The sequence below is a fragment of the Tamandua tetradactyla genome, chromosome X (assembly GCF_023851605.1).
Source record: "Tamandua tetradactyla isolate mTamTet1 chromosome X, mTamTet1.pri, whole genome shotgun sequence".
NCBI lineage: Eukaryota > Metazoa > Chordata > Mammalia > Pilosa > Myrmecophagidae > Tamandua > Tamandua tetradactyla.
In genome coordinates this window covers 32,307,392-32,328,522 of record NC_135353.1, presented here as the reverse complement: position 1 = coordinate 32,328,522, position 21,131 = coordinate 32,307,392, and the positions used below count along the sequence as shown (strand labels likewise).

The 21,131-nt window shown below is 38.5% G+C and overlaps 1 protein-coding gene across 12 annotated transcripts in view; it reads right to left on the bottom strand.

The window, feature by feature from the left end:
• Window positions 1-20,158, bottom strand: part of ENOX2 (ecto-NOX disulfide-thiol exchanger 2) — a 459,417-nt gene extending 439,259 nt beyond the window's left edge. For 6 of the 12 annotated variants that reach the window (XM_077145026.1, XM_077145023.1, XM_077145031.1 and 3 more), the window contains exons 1-2: window positions 19,802-20,158; window positions 18,367-18,428 (exon numbers count right to left, since the gene is read on the bottom strand). Coding sequence is in view for 2 of the 12 variants with exons in the window: in XM_077145030.1 (XP_077001145.1) it covers window positions 18,367-18,377 (11 nt within the window). In the remaining 10 variants the exon portion in view is untranslated. Of the gene's footprint in view, window positions 1-5,509; window positions 6,194-18,366; window positions 18,429-18,762; window positions 18,829-19,801 lie in introns of those variants that run through there. The other 6 variants (XM_077145025.1, XM_077145024.1, XM_077145027.1 and 3 more) reach the window with 3 other exon arrangements.
• Window positions 20,159-21,131: the final 973 nt, after the last annotated feature.

Here is a 21,131-nt window from a genome sequence, read left to right as displayed (position 1 = left end):
TAGGCTCTGAGAACAGCTCTGAACTTGAGCTAGCAAGGCAGGAGAAAAATCTCTTTGGTGGTGCAGCTGCTAAAGACCTGAATACTGAATGTGAGTGCTATAGGCTAAAAGCTAAGAGATGAGTAAACTATGGCTTATGATTTCAAGGAACTCAACAGTCTACTGAGGAAAAACAAATCAAAACTAGGTATTATAATACAATAGCAGGTATCATTTGAGCTGAACCTAAAATGTTGAGTAGCTTTAGAGTAGTTGGAAATGTATAAAAGTGGCAATTAAAATGAAAGAAGAGCACGAGGAAAGACACAGCAGCTTGAAATGTGGGATGTACCTGGTGACCCAAAAGTGATCTTGAGTGGTTGATGAATGGTACAGAGGGTTACCAATGGGAGACAGGGGTGTAAAGGCATACTGGTGGCTTGGACAAGACAATGGATGGCCCTGAAAACTTGTTTGGAAAAATCCAAAGCTCCTTTAGAAGGTTTTTAAGGAGAGGAATGATATGATACGATCTACATTTGGGAAGAACACTCTAACAGCTAGGTGTAAAATAGATTGGAGTGGGGAGAGAACAGATACAGGGAAGATGTGCTATGATTAGTCATTTGGCAGCATGGAAGAAAAATTGCACTCTAGTTGGCAAGGTTCCTTCTTGCAAAACTCTGAGAATAGAAAGAGAAGCAACACATTATGAAAGACATAAAAGAAAGCTGAAAATCTGAAGAAAGGTGAGTAGTAGCACTGTTTAGAAGCTGCTGGGAATGCAGTGATGCACCATGACTCTGGCAGTAGAGAAGAATACCAGTGATCAGCATCATAAAGAAAGTAAAATTTTTCAGCAGTCTGCTGAGCAGACAGTTTTATACTATGGCTTTTGAAGGCACATGCAATGGGCTATCTGCTCTGATTGGCACAGTGGCCAAAGAGCTTCCTCACTGCAGTGCCCTTAAAGACATACAATTTGGTAATTAACTACAACGTGGTAGCTAAGAGCAAGGACTTGGAGGCACACCTGCTGTTATCAAATCCCAATTCTATTACTTACTAAAGGGGTGACCTAGTAGGTAGGTTTTTAAACTGTTTCAGTTTCTTTAACCCTAAAATATAAATAATAATACTACCCATCTCATAAGAGTGCTGTGACGATTGACGAGTTAAGACATATTAGGTATTTATAACAGAGCCTGGCACATAGTAAGCACTCAATACATTTCAGCTATTGTTTTTATTGGGTATGCACAGGTGGGGAGGAGCACACACTCAACTGTGCTTGCTCGTTAATCTTTGAAGGCATCAGATATGCTATACATATAAGGGATGCTAATAAGTATAATTTAGCAGTCCACAGGGCATCTGCAGTATACGGTCCTGATAAATGGCATGCCTTAGCTATTTTTCAAAATGAATATCACAAGTCCTTACTGGGATAAGGCAGATATGAGTAAGTTTATAAACTTGGAAATTTACTTAGTGATCCACCCTTAAAGAAGCCCATTGCATATTGGCTCCAGCAAACCACTAGCTGGAGTATTCTAACCCTTATGCTTATGTCTATAAGAGCTTCCCTTCATTCCCTTAGAACAGATTCTAAGGCATAGAAGAGAAAAATCCATCAGACAACCCAACTTCAGCTCCCTGAAAAACCAGAACCTAAAAATCTACACCCTCTCTAATTTCTCTTGGCTTTAAATGCAGTACAAAAGTGATTACTTTGCAGATGACAGACTATTTCTTTCACCAATCACAAAATGTCATTTTCTTAAAAAGTCCAAATAAACTATTTTCTCACTTTTCATCAGAGTGTTTGTTCCCAGCAAGAGGAATAGAGTGAGAAGTGTTGGTCAGAACTTCCAATTGCACAGGAAATTTGCCACTTAAAATGAAGTTTAATAAGAGCTTTCAATCGCATGCCTTGTCTGCCCAATTCTCCTTCCTGTAACCCCAATCCATTTCCCTAAGTCCCTGCCAGTAATTTTTTTTTTCCTGCCAGTAATTTTAAGTGTCTAATTCCATTTAAGTTTTTTTTTTTAATGGTGACAAGGCTTTATATCATTCCCATTTTCTTTTTGTTAGAAGAAAAGAACAGGACAGTTTTACTTTAAGACATGCTAACATATAAAGATAGCATCTTAGCTAAGGACAAATTCTAAATACATACTATCAGAGACAATCTATCCATTATCATCTTCTAAAAGTCTCATAGACAGGTCATAACATTGGTCACTCTATCTCTGGCTCATTTACTTGATAATGCTCTCAAATATCATTGTCAGTTGCTGAAGAGTTGTCCTCTATTGTGTGAACCTTTGGTTAATTCCCCAGTACATGGAGTTGTCTCCAATAAATTCAAATATAAGAATGAACTTTTCGGGAATATGTTTCCCGAAGACAATTTAAAATAAGTTTTATCAGAGAACTACTAAAATCTACTCAAGTGTCTGGGTTCATCTGCTGAAATGATAGTGTAGCTTTAAACAGTAGTCGTTTCTTCAGTGGGACAGAAAGTATGCCTTTTTTTTTTCACTTTACTGAATTTGAAATCAAGAAGCCATTTGGGAATTTTTAAATATAGGAAAGTTGAGCTATTTTATATTTACAGATAAACTGGAAGAAAGATGTGAAACTGAGTTGACTATATAATCTGACACTATACAGTTTTTCTGTTTATCTATGTAAAATATCCTAATCTTAAAAACATTTAGCACTTTACATTCATGGCCAGTATATTTAAAAATACACATTCTTTTATGAAAATAACCATACAATCTGTAAATGTAGAATATTAAAAATGAACTAGATTGTTCTAGAAGGAAAATATCCACATTAACCTTTTGGATTGGATGACATTTTACTTCCCAGTAACTTCATAAGGTTCTACTTTTATTCACTTTGATGTATAAATTAAAATACCACTGTTTCTCATATATGTGTAAGATTAATTTGTAAAGCACTCACATATTAAAATAAATGTTGAGTTAAAATAGTTTTGAAAACATTTTTAGAATCCTATCAAAGAATACATTTTTTAGTCAATGAATGAATAAGTCAAATTTATCATGGACCCATCAGCTGAGAGGCAGCCTGATATGTGGGGGTGGGGTAGGACTCTTGAGTTAGAGAATTTAATCTATGTGTTCAGACTCTGCCACTTATTAGATGTGAGACTTCAGGCCATTTAACCTCTAATTCTCAGTTTTCTTACCTACAGAAAAGCAGATCATAATGCCACTGATCTCACACAGGGTTGTTATGAGGATGAACTGAGAAAGTATACATTAAATTAGTGTGTAAATGTTTAACATCACATCTACCATAGCCAACAACAAACAACTATGTTGCAATTACAAATTATTTTCTATAGAGTCAGAATCAAGAATATAGGTTACCAGGGGACGGGGGGGAATAGGGAATGGGAAATTAAAGCTTAAAATGTACAAGGTTCCTATTTGGAATGATGGAAATGTTTTGTTAACAGATGATGGTGATGGTAGCACAACACCGTGAACGTAATTAACAGCACTGATATATATATATATACATATACATATATATGAATGTGATTAAGAGGGGAAATGTTAGGTTGTATATATTGTAGCAAAATAAAAAGAATTGTAATTCCATAGAACTACACTATACAAACAGTGAACCCTAAGTTAAACCATGGACTGCAGTCAATAGTACAATTATGAAAATGTACTTTCATCAATTGTAACAAATGTTCCATATCAATGCAAGTTAATAATAGAGTTGTATATGAGAATTCTGTATTTTATGCATAATTGTTCTGTAAACTTACAACTTCCCCAAAAAAGGAAAAAAATTTAGTTGTTTTCCAATAGGGTAAAACCAGGAAGGAATTAAACACATATTCTCTATTAGCATACAAATAAATATCAGTCATAAAAGCTACCTAGTTGGATTTTACATTTTTCATTGGGTCACCCTGAAATTGAGAGATGGCAAAAGATAGTAATTAATTTTTTTAAACATAAACACATATTACAACATAGAAAAATTATTCCCAGATAAAGTAAACCCCATAGCATAACAAAGTCTAACATCTTTCATTGCCAGAAACATAAACCAGTAACATAAGCCAATGAGAAACCTCTATTTATTGAACAAAGTAACACATTCTGTGACAATGTATCTATTTACTTTTATAGTGGAGGAAAAGAGACATTCTCTGGTTTTAACCAGAAGGAAAAAAAAACTCAACAACCTCTCACGTTAAAGTGCACAGAGATGGCTCTTCTGGAGTCAAGCATGCACTGGAGCATGGGGAAAACATTCAACAAGCACAACTCTCCTACACTTGGCAAAATAAACTATCTGATCCCCAAAGAAGAAACTGAAACTATAAATTCAAATAAACAGGCTGCAGGGAGACTACACAAACCTGCTGTTGCCTTAATTGCAGACAATTCAATTCAGCAGCTGTTGGTCCAGGCACTAAGGTTCACTGTATGCTCTTCAGCGTAACCTTGAATTATTGTCACTCACTCACTTCTCCACATCATCTGCATGCTGTCCAATTAATGAGGAGCAAAATCAACTGTCAAACCATGCATCAAAACAGAACATGATCTTTCAGTACTTAAGCACAGGAGTACAATATCTTAGGGATCAGAAAGGAAGAATGGAGGTGAAAGTCCTTAGACCATAAATGATATTCAAACTTATCAAAACATGTGGTTGGAGGAGCTAAGCTTCTGTTCTGTTCAGCAAGAAAGTGAAACTTTTGCAGGGTTTTTCATCTGGAAGGGTCCCTTCTGTCGTCCTAACTTCTATATAAGAAGCCTTTCAAACAATATTCACCAAAACCTCATTAGTCTTCAAGTTCTTTGTTACTATGGACGAATATGTTTGAAAGCTTAAGAAAATACTTAAGGAACACTTCTGGTCCAATGATACTTTACAATACAGATAGTTTAGAGCTAGCTGTTCCCAGCACGTTTTCTACCAGGAGAATAAATAAACAACAATAATACATAATGTTCATCAACCTAAGTTCAATAATGAAATAAAAATAAATTTACCGAACAGATGTTTGGGAGTGCTTTCTATTTGAAGCCTCCTTACTAGACTGTATCAAAATCTAGACAACCAATTAATAAATACAGGAGTTAATAAATTCATGAGACATACAACATATTAAGTATTTAAAAACTGTTTTGATTCCAAAGCACTGTGTCTTCTGCGCAAACACTCTAGGCTATATCACATACTACCAGTTGTAGACATAAGACTTGAGAAATTCAATACAAAAATACAGCAGAGAAACATGCACAATTAAGGGATCAGGACTACCAATTTAACGGAAAACCCAGATTTCACACAGCAATATGCTATAAACATTATAGCTAGGGGCAGGCATGCTTTATGCAGCTATTTTGTTTAGCTCACTGGAACCTTATTTGTCTTTCAGTACAGTAGAACTGGAGGAAAAATAACAGAAATGCACTTGGAAACAAAAGGGAAATTTTAGATAAAATAAAATATACTATACCTGTATACTGTACCAGGAACATTGTGATACTCTTCAGGGAACTGTTTAATGTTGTATCCTATCGTGAGTTATTCTCCACTTGCCCTCTTCTCCCCACAAAAAGAAAAGCCAAAGCACCCCAAATCCCACTACACACTACCCCTAACCCACCCCTCCATCCGGGGGGAAAAAAAAAACAGCCACAATTCAGCTCAGATCCAATGCTTCTGTTTAGCTCAGCTTCAGCCGAACAACTGAGCTCTAGCAACAGACCACAGGGAGGTGGATTCTGATGCCAGTAGCACTTCCATCCACTTCACTTAAACAAAAGCAGGCAGTGGAAAATCCAGGAGTCTTAAAGACAAGGGCTGGAACTGGCTTTTATGAATTGCTATTACTGCATGTGTCACCATCCATCTCCAATGACAGACACTTATAGGCTGAATTGGGAGTGGAGGGGGTGGGGTAGAGGAGGTTGGAGAGCAGGTGGAGAAGCAATTAGCAGTACGTTCATCGGAGAATTAGTGAGGGATTTCTTACATCAGTGCCTAAAGAAACAGCATGCAGTTGACAAATCAGAACTTTACAATTCACATGCCTTAGAAGAAACCTTAGCTGGCAGTTCCAAACAAAATAATGCATATACACTCATAGAGCATGGAAACTCACCCCTCTGCTTTCTCTTTCTTCCCAGCTACCCTGTTCCTGAGAAATCAATGTTCAGAATGAATATTCTGAGTTGCTAATTCTTCCTAAAGAATTATATTTAAAAGGCTGGAAGCAAAGGAAGTATAAAGAAATTAAATTCTACCGAACATGACATCTCTTAAAAAAAAAGGCAAGAAGCTAATTATTTTAAGCCAACTTTTCATCCCTAGTCCCATTCCCCGGGTGCAGCTTTCACACGTATAATCAATAAATCACACAACTTTTATGCATTTATTTAACACTGAAAAAATCTATGTCTACCTAAAAATAGTTCAGTGAAAGACAAGGTGAAAAGCTAAGAGCTATGTGCAGGATTCACTCAATAGGTGACTTTAAAGAAAATGCTTTACCTGTAAGTGCTTCAATTTACTCATATGCTAAACTAAAGCACATTTTTTTCAGATCAGTTTCAAAATTAATCATGTGTAGGTGTGAAAGGGAGATAACCTTTTAAGAGAGAAATATATGATGTAATCGAAGGAGTACTGGGGTTGGGTATTAGGAAATCTGGGTTCAGGTTCCAGTTCTACAACTTAGTAGTTGTGTGAATCTCGACCAGTCACTTAATTTCTCTGAAGTTAACGGAACCCAAGTTCCCTTTTTTAAAAATTGGAAATAATAGTATCTACCCTGTCTGCCCCACAGGATGGCTGTGAAGAGCTAATGAGGGTATGGACGTTATGGGCCTTCTGTAAGTTGCAAAACGCTATTATCAGTTAACAAGATCATAGGTCTTATACCCCAGAACAAATCTTGCCGAAATGACTGAAATGAGGCACTTCTATCTTATAATGAAAATAAAAAGAAAGGACCAATACAATTGCATGGAACATTCTCCAATTCCTCAAATTTTAAAATTAGAAGGAAACATTTTTACTCTTAAAATTCCACACAGGAGAATTTTTTTTTAAAGAAAAAATTTAAAAATCAGATACATAAAAGATTATTTATTAAAGACATGGAAGCCTTCTAATTCTTTCTTTCCTTTCTGGAAAGTTGATCTATTTTTCTTTGTAGTCTGGTATTATGCTCCATCTAGCTTAAAACGTAAGCTAACTAGATAATGAGCAATATCAAATATTTCTCTTAACCTGCTACATCCTCACTGTCCCGTGTGTAGGGAAGGATTTGGGTTGAATAGCTAAATCTAACTCCCCAAGGTAAAAAAAAAAATCCAAAATCATGGTTTATGAGGCTCCATGTTGCCTTAATACTATATACAGTGACCAGCTGGCTTAAGCTGGGACACAATTTTAGCACATGAAGTCCTGGGGTGGCCACACATGGGGCACTAAATGATCTAGACAATGTCTGGGGACCTTTGGTTCAGCCAAATCTCCACATGTACTGATTTCCAATCTGTATACTGGTTACCCAAGTGTGTGTCCATCTACATGGGCCAAATCTGAAGCAACAAAAAGAAAGGTGGGGCAATAGCAGAAATATTAGCTGTCAGCTACCGCTGGCCCTCTCCAATGCCATCTGTGTCCTCAAACAAGTACTCAGCCTGCTTTCTGTGAAAAGAAACAAAACTTTTTCTAAGCCCCTTTAATATAATTGCCACAACTGAAAATGCCAGTAAAAAATATATCCAGAATTTATGTTAAATCAATGGGATAATATAAATCATAGAGAATTAGGGAATTAAAAGCTAACAGCAAGTAAGTCATTAAAAGGGGGATAGAAGAGGAGAGGAGAGGTGAGGAGAGGAGAGAGACAAGGAGAGGAGAAGAGAAGGGATGACTCTAAAGTGACAGCTGTCTTTTTAGTCAGAAACATGCTTGCTATAATCATTCAAAATCTCAACTCCTAGAAAGTGTTTGCCCTTTGAGGTATTGAGAATGGCCTTTTTACCACCACAGCTGCAACCCATTGCAGTGAATTACCATTGTTCACCACCTTGGATTCTAAGTTTGTTTGCTGTTTTTTTCAAAAACAAAAATCCCAGTGGAAGATTCCAAAGAACCAAGAATATGACCCTAAACGGAAAGAAACAACACTAATTTGCTAAATCCCAAATAAAACAGAAATGTTAACAGTTTGAAAACAACAACCACTGAATAGATTTTAACCAGAAAAAAGTTTCATGTTTTCTGAACAACTCAAACTTGTACCAAACCCTGAGAATCCAATCAGTTCAAGCTCCTGCAAAGAGCACACACCAAGGCTTGGTTCCACCAGCCTGATAGCTAACAAAGGAAGCACAGAATGAACACTGAATGAGGAATCAAAAGAACTGGATGCTCCTGATTTTGTTCAGTTTGCCCTTGTTGAATTCACTTTTATTCTCTTGGCCTCAGCTTGCTTGCATTGAAATGGCTGGGCTTGGATTCCTATTGTCTCAAGTCTAATAGTCCATGACAATTGTGAAATTTGACCTAACTACGAAATAGACAATATCACAATTTGGTCACAATACACAGGAATCAGAGAGATGGACCACCCCTACCCTCCTAAGGGTTCATGTTTTTAGCTTACTCTGAAATATGCTTCACATAAGAGTCAGCAACTGTCTTTGCTCAGCCTCAGGAATAATCAAACTGACACTCTTTTTCAGAATGTCCCTCTTCAAAAAACATGTTTCAGAAGGAGTTTGTTTTCCTTAAATGAAAGCCACAAGTGGCTTATCCAGTCCCTAAAAGGAAGAAAGAATGAATGTGATCTAGAACATGCTGAGAACCTATTGTATGACAGAGTTGGCATGATACTTTACATAATATTTTAAATTTGTCTTCACAACACAGTTATAAGATAGGTATTATTTTCATTTTATAGGTGAGGAAACTGAGGCTTACTGGTGTTAAGGGACTTGCATAAAGTCACTCAAACGGTAAATGATGGAACTGGGATTTGAACTCAAGCAACCTGAACCCACCCCTAACATTCTAATGATTAAAGGCATATTTCATTCTTAATTTAATGCTTTAAATGAAATTGCTAAGAGAATAAATCACCTATTGAGTCATGTATGAAAGTAAGCTTCCTTGTATTTATACTGGGTTAACTATATTTTTTTATTTCATGTAACAGTGTGGTATAGTGGTTAAGACCACCGGGCTCTTGAGTTAGACCTGAACTTCTTGAATCCTGGCTATGGACAAGATACTTGACTGCAATGTGCAAAGAACCAGCACCTACCTCACTGGGCTGTTGGAAAGCTTCAATGAAGTTATAGCAGCTAGACAGCACTTGGCAGGAAATAATTAATTAATGCAGATTACAGCTTTTCTTGTACTCATAATCAATGGAGCAAGAAAGGAAAGGTTATAAAGAAAAAGGGAAACAGGATTCAGTGAACTCAAGTGCTCTTTGGCATAGATATAGTTTGAAAGAGGTTTTCAGTGGCCCACCCACACCCTCCAAAACTAAGCTGCATCTTGAGGTAGATTAGCATATTTATCAAACAACATGTGGCCTCATGAATATACTAATCGGTGGTGCCTAAGCAATAGCAGGAGATATGTCATGTGCTCTGCTAAGCAACAATGATCCCTAGTTTTCGGGAACCTAGCATTCTAAAAAGAGGGCTGGGAAATAGCAGATGGAGTTATTGCTGGAAGTACCATATAGGCTAAGGCAAACCTCTTCCCTCAATTTGTCAAGCGCTGGCTTCTCTCTTTCCTATTTACCTATGGTCTTCTTCTCATACAATACCCTTCACCCCCTCCTCCAGTTTATTCTAGATTTCTTCTGATTCTTCCCCTGGTTGTACCTCTGTCTCTGCTCATCAGCATCAAGCAGTATTTATGGAATGTGGACCTGGCACTGCAGTATGTGAAATGGAAGGGCATTTCAAAGGTTAATCAAGGAACCACAAGATCCCTGTCCAAACAAATCCAAGACATACAAGAAGACCAGAATTTTGGCAACACATTAGATGTAGGTATAGTTGAATGATTTGGTAGATTTCAGCACACAACACAGTTTGTTCATCCAGTCAATGATATGCATACTGAGTCGGAAAGAATTGTATTGGTGTCTACAAGTTAATTTGAAAAGCATAAAAAAATAGATGGATACATATGTGAAAAAGAAAATATAATAAAATGTTGATTATAGAATCTAGATGGTAGGTATATGGGTGTTCACTATACAATTCTTTCAACTTCTCTGTATACTTGAAATTTTTCATAATAAAAGTTTGGGGGAAAAAAGAGGGTGAATGGTATGAATCTGAGTGAAAGATGTATTTGAATTCTTGAACATCTAAAATTACTTTAAAATAAAGTTAAATGATTGTTGAACATTGACCCCTTTCGCCTAGTGTCTTAGTTGCCATTTTTAGTAGAGAGGGGATCTAGGTCCACAATAGCAGGGAAATTGCAAAAACTGGGGAGAAAAACAATGCAAGGCATTATGCTAGGCCTATGGGGCACTCACAAAGAGAAAAAAACATGGTCTCTGCCCCAAAAGGACTCAAAGTATAGGTTAGGGTATGCCAAAGCAGTGTCTGAAAGGGTAACTGACTGGAGCAGAAAAGTCTGTAAGACAGAAGTATGACAACTGGAAAGGTAAATTGAAGTCAGATTAAAGAGAATACTGAATGCAGGCTAGAGTCTGGATAATGAGAAGCCATTTATGATATCAAAGTCAGGCAAAGAACTGGATCTAAAAGTGCTTGGTTTGGCAGTATAGTTTGTTTGAGTACTGGTTCCTTTAATACACATTTATTTTATATTCATATAATTCTGGCCCTTATATCTACTTCCCATACCTGGATGTGGTCTTTTGGGATTTCCAACATTCTGGATGCTGGCCATTTTCCAACAGCCACTTCCTGATATTTCTTCAGCCTGTGTTCCTTTCCCTCCCCTAGCCTCCAAGAGAAGCTGACCAGCACTTGTCTCAGCCCTGCTGACTCAGTAAGCAGTAAATAAGCCTCACAATAATGTTTCTGGAACTAAGGTACTGTGTTCTGAAACTATGATTTCCTTCATGATGAACCCCAATTACTGCTGGGATCACTGAGGTGGGAAGAATGAATATTCAGCCAAGCAACATATGAAGGAAGATATACCTGGGTATAGAAGCAAATCATTGTTCAAAGTGATCTTTGTATACTGAAACAAACCCTAAAGATGGAACTGCTGAATAATGACCACTGTATGATTAGAGTAAAACTTCTCAAAGACTGTCAAATTAAAAGGTGGGCTTTCGGGCGGGCCGCGGTGGCTCAGCGGGCAAAGTGCTTGCCTGCTATGCCGGAGGACCTCGGTTCGATTCCCGGCCCCAGCCCATGTAACAAACAAAAAAAAAAACAAAATACAAGAAAATGTTTAAAGATGTTTCCCTTTCTTCCTCCCTTCCTTCCTTCCATCCTTCCTTCCTTCTCTCTGTCTTTCCTTCCCTTCCTCCCTCTTAAAAAAGAAAAAAAAAAAAAAAAAGGTGGGCTTTCTTGTCTCCAGTTTTTTCCCCATAAAGCCCATCCTCCAAACCAATCATGTTGCTCCCCCATTTAAAACCCCCTGCTGGCCTGCCTCTGCCTAGGGGTTATAGTCCAAGCTCCTTAAGAAGCAGACTTCCTTAACAAACTGGCCCCGGATCATCTTTCCAGATTCTTATCCTATTCTCCTCGCCCATACTCCAAGTGGTTCACACACACAACATATTATCTTTTCCTGAATCATCCATTTTTAAAGATCTGGGTGCCCTTGCATGTGCTGGAGGTCCCTCTGTCTGGAATCCTTGCCCACCACCTCCATGTCCACTTAGATTCCAAACAAAACCCACTCATTCTTTATGATTCAGCACAGTTAGACTCTGGTCTGTAACTACCACCACGTGTTCCCAGCAGTAATTTCCTCCGCCATGTTCCCAGGGCACCTTGTACATATCTCTTTTTGAGAACTCTTCCCACTGTACTGTAATTATTGGTTTGTACGTCTGCCTCCCCAAGGACTCCCTAAGGGGAGTCCATCTAATGGACTGCCTAGGGACTCCATCTAATTCATCATGATATTCCCACCACAGGGCTTGGTCCTGCATATGTGCTCAAAAGTCTATTTAATGAATGAGCATGAATATCAAGTGCCCCTTGAATTCAAACTCAGCATCTCTTGAAATGTGAAAATTAGAATATTACGTAACCAAAATAATCCTGGTGAAGTGTGTTTGAGAACCTGACTGAAGAAGAAATGGTAGGAAGATATATTATAGGGCCTTATTGGTCTCTACTCCAGTGAACTCTCAATGGCAGCTGTTGCTGGCTAAAAAGAAGAGCAGCTGGAGTGGATTAGAAGGACCCTTACTAAGGATTTCCCCATCATTATCCTTCACAGTTCACCACCAAAGCAATGTTGTTTATGTAACATTCTCCACATGGTTTTTCAGCTCTTCTGAATTACAGCCAGACTTTCATTTTTGCTCTGCCTACAGATGCATTTGGGTCTAATGGGCAGACAAGGACAGTTCTCCAATTTTTATTATGCCAAGAAACAAAATTTTATGGGTAAGGGGTGATAAAAAACCAGAGCCATTTTTAAAGAGGGAGGCTGAGCTAATAAAAACTCTTTTTTTCCTATCTTGTCAATACATTTCACCATGCTTTCCATCATGCATTGTTTTATACTATGTATCAGTAGTAACCAAAAAGGGAAAATTAAGACTTTAGCAAAACTTTAGTACACTTTGTAGGCAAGAAAAAGAAGAAGCAACACTGAGGACTAGAATATAAATTTTCAGACATGATCAGTAGCCACTTCTGAAAAGTAAACACTTGACAATATTAAACAAATAGCAAAAACAATCAGTCCTTTCTGTAGATTAAACTGAGGTGTATGCAGACTTTTTTTTTTAACTGAGTCTATTTTGATCCTCAAAAATGTCAAACTGGTAAACACTTTGCTTTTTTCGTACATATAAATCTAAGAGCTAGCTTGAGGAAGATTTAAGAAACATAAAATTTGTCTGAGGTGTCTGCCAAATCTCTGCACCAGACAGAAACCCTGGAAAAGTTGACACAATCATAACTCTCACGAGATCACCAGCAGGCTTGTTCAGGGCTGGCCCCATAGAAAGTCACTGCTCCTTCTCTCGAACTATTTGTAAACAGAGAAATAGGTCATTGCTTATCAGCTATCTGGTAGCTCATTTTTTGCCTATATATCCCACGGAGGAAAGATGGAAAAAAGAATAAATCTCTACTGGCATATATCCCAATTAACAGCTGGGTAAATTTTCATTTATATGATGGGGCTGCTTGTTAAAATCTTTCTTTGATTTGCTCTTGCACTTTTGCACCCTCATTCTTGTGTGCACATTTGATCTCTCTCTCTCTAGAAGGTTTTAAAAGTGGTATTTATGAGTATCTAGTGTGAATTGTGCACAGTGAGTCCATTATAATTCACTGACTGAATTGAAACCCTAACTGTAATTTCTAAGTTCAACTTATTTGATCATGGATCAGAACTATAGATTCTTTTCCCGGAGTATTTAAAAGTAGCAATTCCTTACAAAGTAATATAATTTTATCAGACAATACATCCTTAGGATGTCTGTCCTTTAAAGATCATCCATTTTTGCACAATGGGTATTATTTGTAAGGAAGATGAAGGGAAGACTATGCTGGAGGATCCTGAATGGCAATATAAACATTGATACTTTTTTTTTTTTTGCATGGGCAGGCACTGGTAATCGAACCCAGGTCTCTGACATGGCAGGTGAGAACTCTGCCTGTTGAGCCACCATGGCCCGCCCGACACTAATACATTTTTGTAGAGAAAATCAGATATCCCACATTCACCTGATTGTTTGTAGTTCTGGTAATCCACTACATATGTCTAAGATCACTTAACAATGCAAGAATATAAATGCACACATGGACTGCATTCTGTAAATAGGATTAACAGCTGAATTCACCCAAGGTCTTCCCTGGGGACATATTGCTGAAAAAGACATCTACATGACATTTAAAAAAATAAATTAACCGATGACATCGGCACCCATGAGACATATTATTTCTTGTACATTCAATTCTATCACAGTTCTCCATAGCTCTCTGCTGACATCTCCATCTCAAAAGACATAGAATTTCAAAACAGAAAGAAAAGTGGGAGCAATCGCAATGGAGCTATTCTGTCTCTCCTGCTTGAAGTGTTATTTACACAAAAGAAAGATTTCTGTACATTAGCACAATGTGAAATGTGATGCAATGAGATAATGTCAGTGAGAGGCTATTCTTGATATAATGTGGTCACATATAACTTGCCCAAGGCAATATACAACCTCTATATGCAGACTGAAAAATACTGGCAGGGATTGCAGGAAAATGAAAAGAATTGTGATAATGCAGGTGGTTTTGATTTTTTTCTTTAAAAAGTGTTATTATGATTATTTTTCTTCCAACTTTTATTTATTTTAAATACTTTCCCTCATCTGTAAAAAAGGGTTAGTTACTGTCTGTATCTAAATAGGCTTCACACTGAGGATTAAATTAAGTAATACCAGCAGACTGCCTGGCATACATAGGTAACCCATACAATCCACATCAACAGTTGACTAACATTAACTAAATACCTATTATGTGACAGGCACTGGCCTAAGACCCCAAGAAAAAGTAAATTGTATGAGGAAAAAGTGGTCCTGGAGAAAAACGCAGGGAGCTGATTTTCAAAGGTTTTATAAGCCATTCTAAGAAGTTTGGATTTTATCCTGAGGACAATGGACAGCCCCTGAACTATTTGATACAGAAGCTGGATAGGTCCAGATTTGTTATTTAGAAAAATCACTCTGTCAGCATTGATGGGGAATGGATTGGAAAGTAGGCAGCAGTAATCAGGACTAGAAGTGATGTATGTGTGTTGGCATGGGAGGGAGATATCCTCAAAACTAAGTCAATGAGAGCTAGGATGGATACCAGCAAGGAAACATTTTTTAAATAACGTTTTGTTTTATTAACAAATGTACCATTGTAGAAGATTAGAAAAATTTTTTTAAAGCAACAGAGTTAAAAAAAAAAAATAGAAGTCATATGGTAATCCTATCACGTAGCAAACCCTTGACACTTTTTGCATGTTTAACCTTACAGGATTTTTCCTATGCATGTGCACACAGATATATGTGTGTGTTGGGGGGGGTGTTAAATTAGGATCTGCTGTTCTGTACCTACAGTTTTATAACCTAAATTTTCACTTAATAGATCATAAACAACTTTCCACATCTTAAATAGTCTTTGGGAACATCAGCTTATATAGCTACTTAGTAATCTATTCTATTCATGCACCATAATTGACTTAATTCAACCTTCCAGTATTGAAAATGTAAGATATTAACTTTTTATATATAAAAAATTCTGGGACAGTCATTCTGGGAGCTTATTTTTAAAGAAACATTCATGGCTGTTTGTTTAGCATAACACCCTAGCAGTTGAAGGGGTAGATGAAAGCTATGTTCAATTTTAAGATTTTTGATACATAGTGACAAATTGTTCTCCAGAAGGGCTATATCAAATTATACTCCCACTAGCAGTATGTAGTGTCTACCAGTGAGATAAGACTGATTTGAGAATGATTTCAGGGATAGAGACAAGTACATTTGGCACATGGAGAGGAGAGAGATTTTCTTGACAGGGTATTAGGGCAGGATGAATGAGAATCCTTTCAAGAGGAGCAAAACATTGGGATGGTCTAAGGAACAGGTGGCTGGGGGATAAATGATGGGAAAGAAAAAAGTAAGGAAACCAGGGGAGAGTTCAAAAAATGAAAAAAGAAACCTCTAATGAAGCTATGCATCCAGGTCACTTTCATTCACTACTTTATTCAGAAAAAGTAGCAAATGTAGCAAACAAAGCTAATCTTTTCATAGTTGATTAGCACTTTCTGCTTCCAAGATCCAGAGGTATACTCTTGTTAGGCAGTAACTGTGATCCATTCTTTTAATTCAATAACCATTTATTAGGTATCTACCATGTGTTCTGGATGCAATGGGTATGAATGGGACCTAGCCTTGCCCTCAAGGAACAGTCTAGTGGAGGAAACAGATACATCCACAAGTACAGCTAGGATAGGAGTAAATGCAGGGTCCTATGGACACCAGGGGCCTAACACTGTGTCATGTGTGTGTGTGCATGCATATATTCATGTGTCGGGGGTGGGGTGTTGCTGGAAAAGCTTCGCAGAGGTGTTAATATTCAGCTGAAGCTTGAAGAAGGAGTTCTTCAGATGGCTAAAGGTCACGGATCATACTAATATTCCTTATCAGTGCCTTGTATATTTGTGATATTGCTCTCAAGGACACTCAATAAAGCACTGAGAATGTTTTGGAGTAATTCAAGCCTACTTTTGAAAGGCATCAACTGCTATCTTAATGCATACATGCACGTAGAATGTTTTGCCAATATTATGCTCATCTTACAATATACAGGAGACCAGGCAAGTGGTGTACAGACTTTTAAAACAATTCTGATGACGCTGACATAATAATAATAATACTCTACATCTACCAAGTCCTACCAATACTAGCTTCTAAATAGCTCCTGAATCTGTTGCCTCTTCTCATTCATTGCTTTTCTATTACCTTGGGTCTGTATCATCTCTTTGTGGAATAGAGCCCCAGCCTCCTAACTGGTCATGTCCCCTTCCAGGGCATACTCCCAATAATTATCTTCCTAAAGCAAATAGTTGATCATGGCACTCCTCTTCAAAAGCATATTTCGTGGTTTCCTATTGCCTATAGCTACATTGCCCAAATTTCAGTCATTTGAGAACTACCTCAGTGACTTTTTTCCCATAGCCCCATGCCAAGTGAACTATTAGTTACTTAATATTTATCCTTAAATCAACTTAAAACTTGTTCACTTCCTATTTTTTAACTAAACCATATCCTAAGCAACCACAGAATTGAAGATCTAATTAAGTTTTATAATGTGCATTAGAATATATAACTAATAACATTGAAAATGTTTGTGGGGACACAATGTAACCGACACTGGCAGTTGCCTTAAATTTTAAGGAACACTGACACTCCTAGCATGGCATTCAAGGTTCTTCACAAATCTATCTTTCCAGCCTCTTCTCCTACCAGTCTACCTTCATTTTCCCAAACAATCTGCACCCCAGACATGCTGAATTCCTCAGTACTGAATGAACATGCCCTGTTCTTATATAGTCACGTCTTCCAGACGCTGTTCCTCTATCTGGGCTGCCTCTCCCCCATTCCTCACTGCCTAGCAAACTCATTATCCTTCATGACCTATCTGCCATGTCACCCCACCCCACGAAGGCTTCTCCCTGACTCTCCCTCAACTCCTTCCCCTAGCCCCCCATAGTACTTGATACCTATCTGTTCACTACATTATCTCACTACATTATCTCAGAATCATGGGCATCTATCTCTAGAACTAGATGCAAGGAGAGCTTACACCTCATACTATGCTGCATCCCCAACACATCACGTGGGCAGAGGTCATGGAGGAGCTCTAGTGACCCAAAAGGTAGGCAAATAACTTTAAGAGAAAACTAAAATAAAATAAAACCCAAGGCACATCCTTTCCCAGGTCCAAATAGCTTATGACATGTTTCATAAAGAGAATCAACTAACTCAAAAATAGCCATTCCGACTATAGTTTTGGAAGATACAATTAGCTATGGTTCCAACAGCAGTTAAGCTAATTTGGCTTTTGGCAGCTACTTTAGAGCAGACACATACTGACATAGAAATTAAAATGAACCATTTGGGCTTCTGCCAGGATGATCAATTATATCTCCCAATAATCATCTCTCCTTACTAAAACTGAAAAGTCAAGAACAAAAGTGACATCAGGATCAGCAAACCATGATGGAGAGAGCATGGGCTTTGGAGTGAGAAATCTGTACACTCAAATCCCAACCCAAGCTCTTACAATCTATGTGACTTTACATAGGTTGTTTAACTTTTGTGCGTTTTCGTTTCCTCTTTTCAAAAACTAAGAATAATAATACCTGCTTCATAAGACTCTTAACACAATGTAACAAAGTGTGCCTGGAACATTAATTGGGCTCAATAAATAGTCATTATTGTCACCCAGTAAAATAGTGATTCAGACAATATGATACACAAGGGCAACAACTGCATTCCTTAAGAAAATTAATTTGTGTCATCAGCTTTAAAATTGACAACTATAGACTGTAGCTAGAAATAGCCACAAACAAAATGTAAGCAGGACAAATTTCTTATTGGACTTAAATTAAACTCACAGCTGGAACATTCCACCACACTTCTTTGTGTTCTCCAAGAATTGATCTCAAATCAGGGTCTCCTAGGATGAAAAAAAAAAACAAACACCCAATCTTAATTTTTTTGCCTTTAATCTTATTTTTTACAGAATAATATTCAAACTATGTGGATGTTTCAAATTGTCCTGTTATTAGGACCTCAAGCTTTTCAACCTTATTTATTTCCCAATCTATCCCTGCTAACATGTTTTATTCCAGTCAGGCAAATCTGTCAAGCGCATACTCCTTCTTCTGTATGTCCTTCTCAAACTCCTACCTCAGTATCAGGAAGCATTTTTTTTTCTCACTTCTGCCCCAATTTTAAATCCTCTTTACTTTGGACTCCAAATTAAAATTTGCCTCTTTCATAAAGTCTACCTGGATCGGTCTGGAAGAAAGATGAAGGTTTCAAGACTTAAGCACTTGCTGGTCTGAGCTTCAACTTCCATAAATGCTCTTGCCACCACCCTCCCCCAACCTCTGTTATGCCCTTCCACTAACCCCCATCCCAGAACGTGTTTGTAATAAATAATTAATAGTCTGTTTCACACAGTCTACTTTATTCTGCAGTTGGTGTGCCTCCTAAATGGTTGTCAACATTAATGCTATCAGTCTTTGCTGGAAATCCCTGAAACTTGGTGTTTAAAATAGGTCTAACCTGCCTTTTATTTTCACTAGAACATGGCACTGAACCTGAAACATGTATTTCTTTAAACCAGGATTCCTTTTCTTTTATGTTCTCCATCCCTTCTGGGGACCTGGAAATTGAGGGACAACCAAATTGAGGGGCCACTCCAAAGATGTAGTAGCGTAAGGGGCAGGTGGCCAGACGGGACAATGGAAAATTAGGGATCTTTAGTCCACCATCAAGGAGGCAGGAAAAGAAAATCTGACAAAAAGTTACGCCCCGGGAGTGGCAATTTCTACGCCCCCAGAGGAGCCCTCCTTGGGAAGGGGTATACCCGAACTTGAAATGTAAATTGAAAGAAGACGGGAAAGCGATCACCCAACTCCTTCAAAAAAATAAGTAAGATTCCAGACACTGCCTAGATAAGACCCTGGATGAGAACCCTAACTTCAGACCTACGAAGAGGTGCAAGGAGGGGTGACTGGGAAGGTGCGGCATAGTGGAAGAAAAAGATGGCAGGCAGGTGGGACAAAAACGCATTCCCAAAGCACTAGGGAACTGACGCGGAGACCCAGGAGGTCCCGGTCCACCACCACCACCACCTGCCCCCCACCCCCAACCTAAAACACACTCCCAATCCCAATAACCCCCATCCCGGGCAAAGGCGGAGCTGGGCGGAGTTAGGCGCTGAGGACAGCGGTTCCGGAAGCACCCTCCTCCTTAGGCCCCCTCAGTCCCACAGTCCCCCAGTTCCCAACCACGGCCACTAGGGCTTTCTGCCTCTCTGACCTCCAGCTCCCCGGCTACCGAAGTACTACTCCTTATACAACCGCGGAAAATCAGGCGGGCGCGACAGCTCCCGGGTGCGCAGTGCCTTTATATCGCTCAGTACCGCCCAACAGTCTTCTGAACTTTTCTGCACCGCGCTAGACGGTTTAGGCCCAACCGGGGTCTCGCCGGCACTGTTGCCGCTGCGGCCTCTCCTATTGGTTACTGATCACCAAAGGAGCCACAGGGCCAATCCTTGGTCCTCTTGGGAAATGTAGTTTGAGGTCGTTGGAGCTGTTCTTCCTGGAGGGGATTCCATATCGGGATTGGCGGAAAGACTCAAGTGAAGACCAAGGGTTAGTGGGAGATGGAGTTATCACGCTTCTTTCTATATACCCACAATTTCCCCTTCCGATCGGCCCCGGAGCAAGGTATTCTGGGTATTGTAGTTTGGAACGCACTGTCTCACAGAATCTGTCCTTAGGGCACGGGGTTGTACTTGTGGAAGCACGTGAAAGCTCTAGATTTATTCTTCTCTTGGCTAAACTATTAAAAGTTTTCTGTGGGGAGGGAAGTACGATATCATGATTTGAAACGAGAGGCCTAATTTCACTCTTAACTTTTATTTTTCTCTTATTTGTTAGAAATGACTATAGCTGGATGGGTTGTTGGAGCTGGATTATTACTAAGTTTTACTTATAAGGAAAACGTTTTGACTTACAAATTGAATGAAGGGAAAGAGAGAAAAATTGAATTTTGCTAAGGTAATTGCCTAAGATTTTAAAAAGAGAAGTGAAGGAGGAAGAGAATTGAATACATTTAGTCATTTATTCAGCAAACTCCTTTGTGCAATGCCCTGGACCAAGCACTATTGCTTTCAAACTGAAAAACAGTCCCCACCCTCTAGTAGCTCCCAGCCTAGGAGGGGAAATAAGATGAGTATACAACAGGCAAAGTTCTCTGAAGAGGTCTGGATGGGGTTCTATGGGAGCACAGAGGAGAACTCATTCCACTTCTGGAGGAGGCCATACTTGAGGATAAGACTTGAAAAACGAGTAAGATACTTTCAGACTGGGGGCAGGTGGGTGAATCTTATTCTGTTCAGAGCATTTACAGAGGTATAAGGGGGTGAGACACTGCAGGGAACCATAAAATAGTTCCTTATGCAGGAACTAGTTCAGGCAGGAATAGGAGGTCATATCAATAAGTTCAAAATGTCACCTAAAAGTACAAAACTATCAAAGGATTATATTTATTGGAGAACTTGTAAGTTTACAGAAAAATAATGAAGAAAAAGCAGAGTTCCCATATACCCCTCCCATTATTAACACCTTGCATTAGTATGACACAT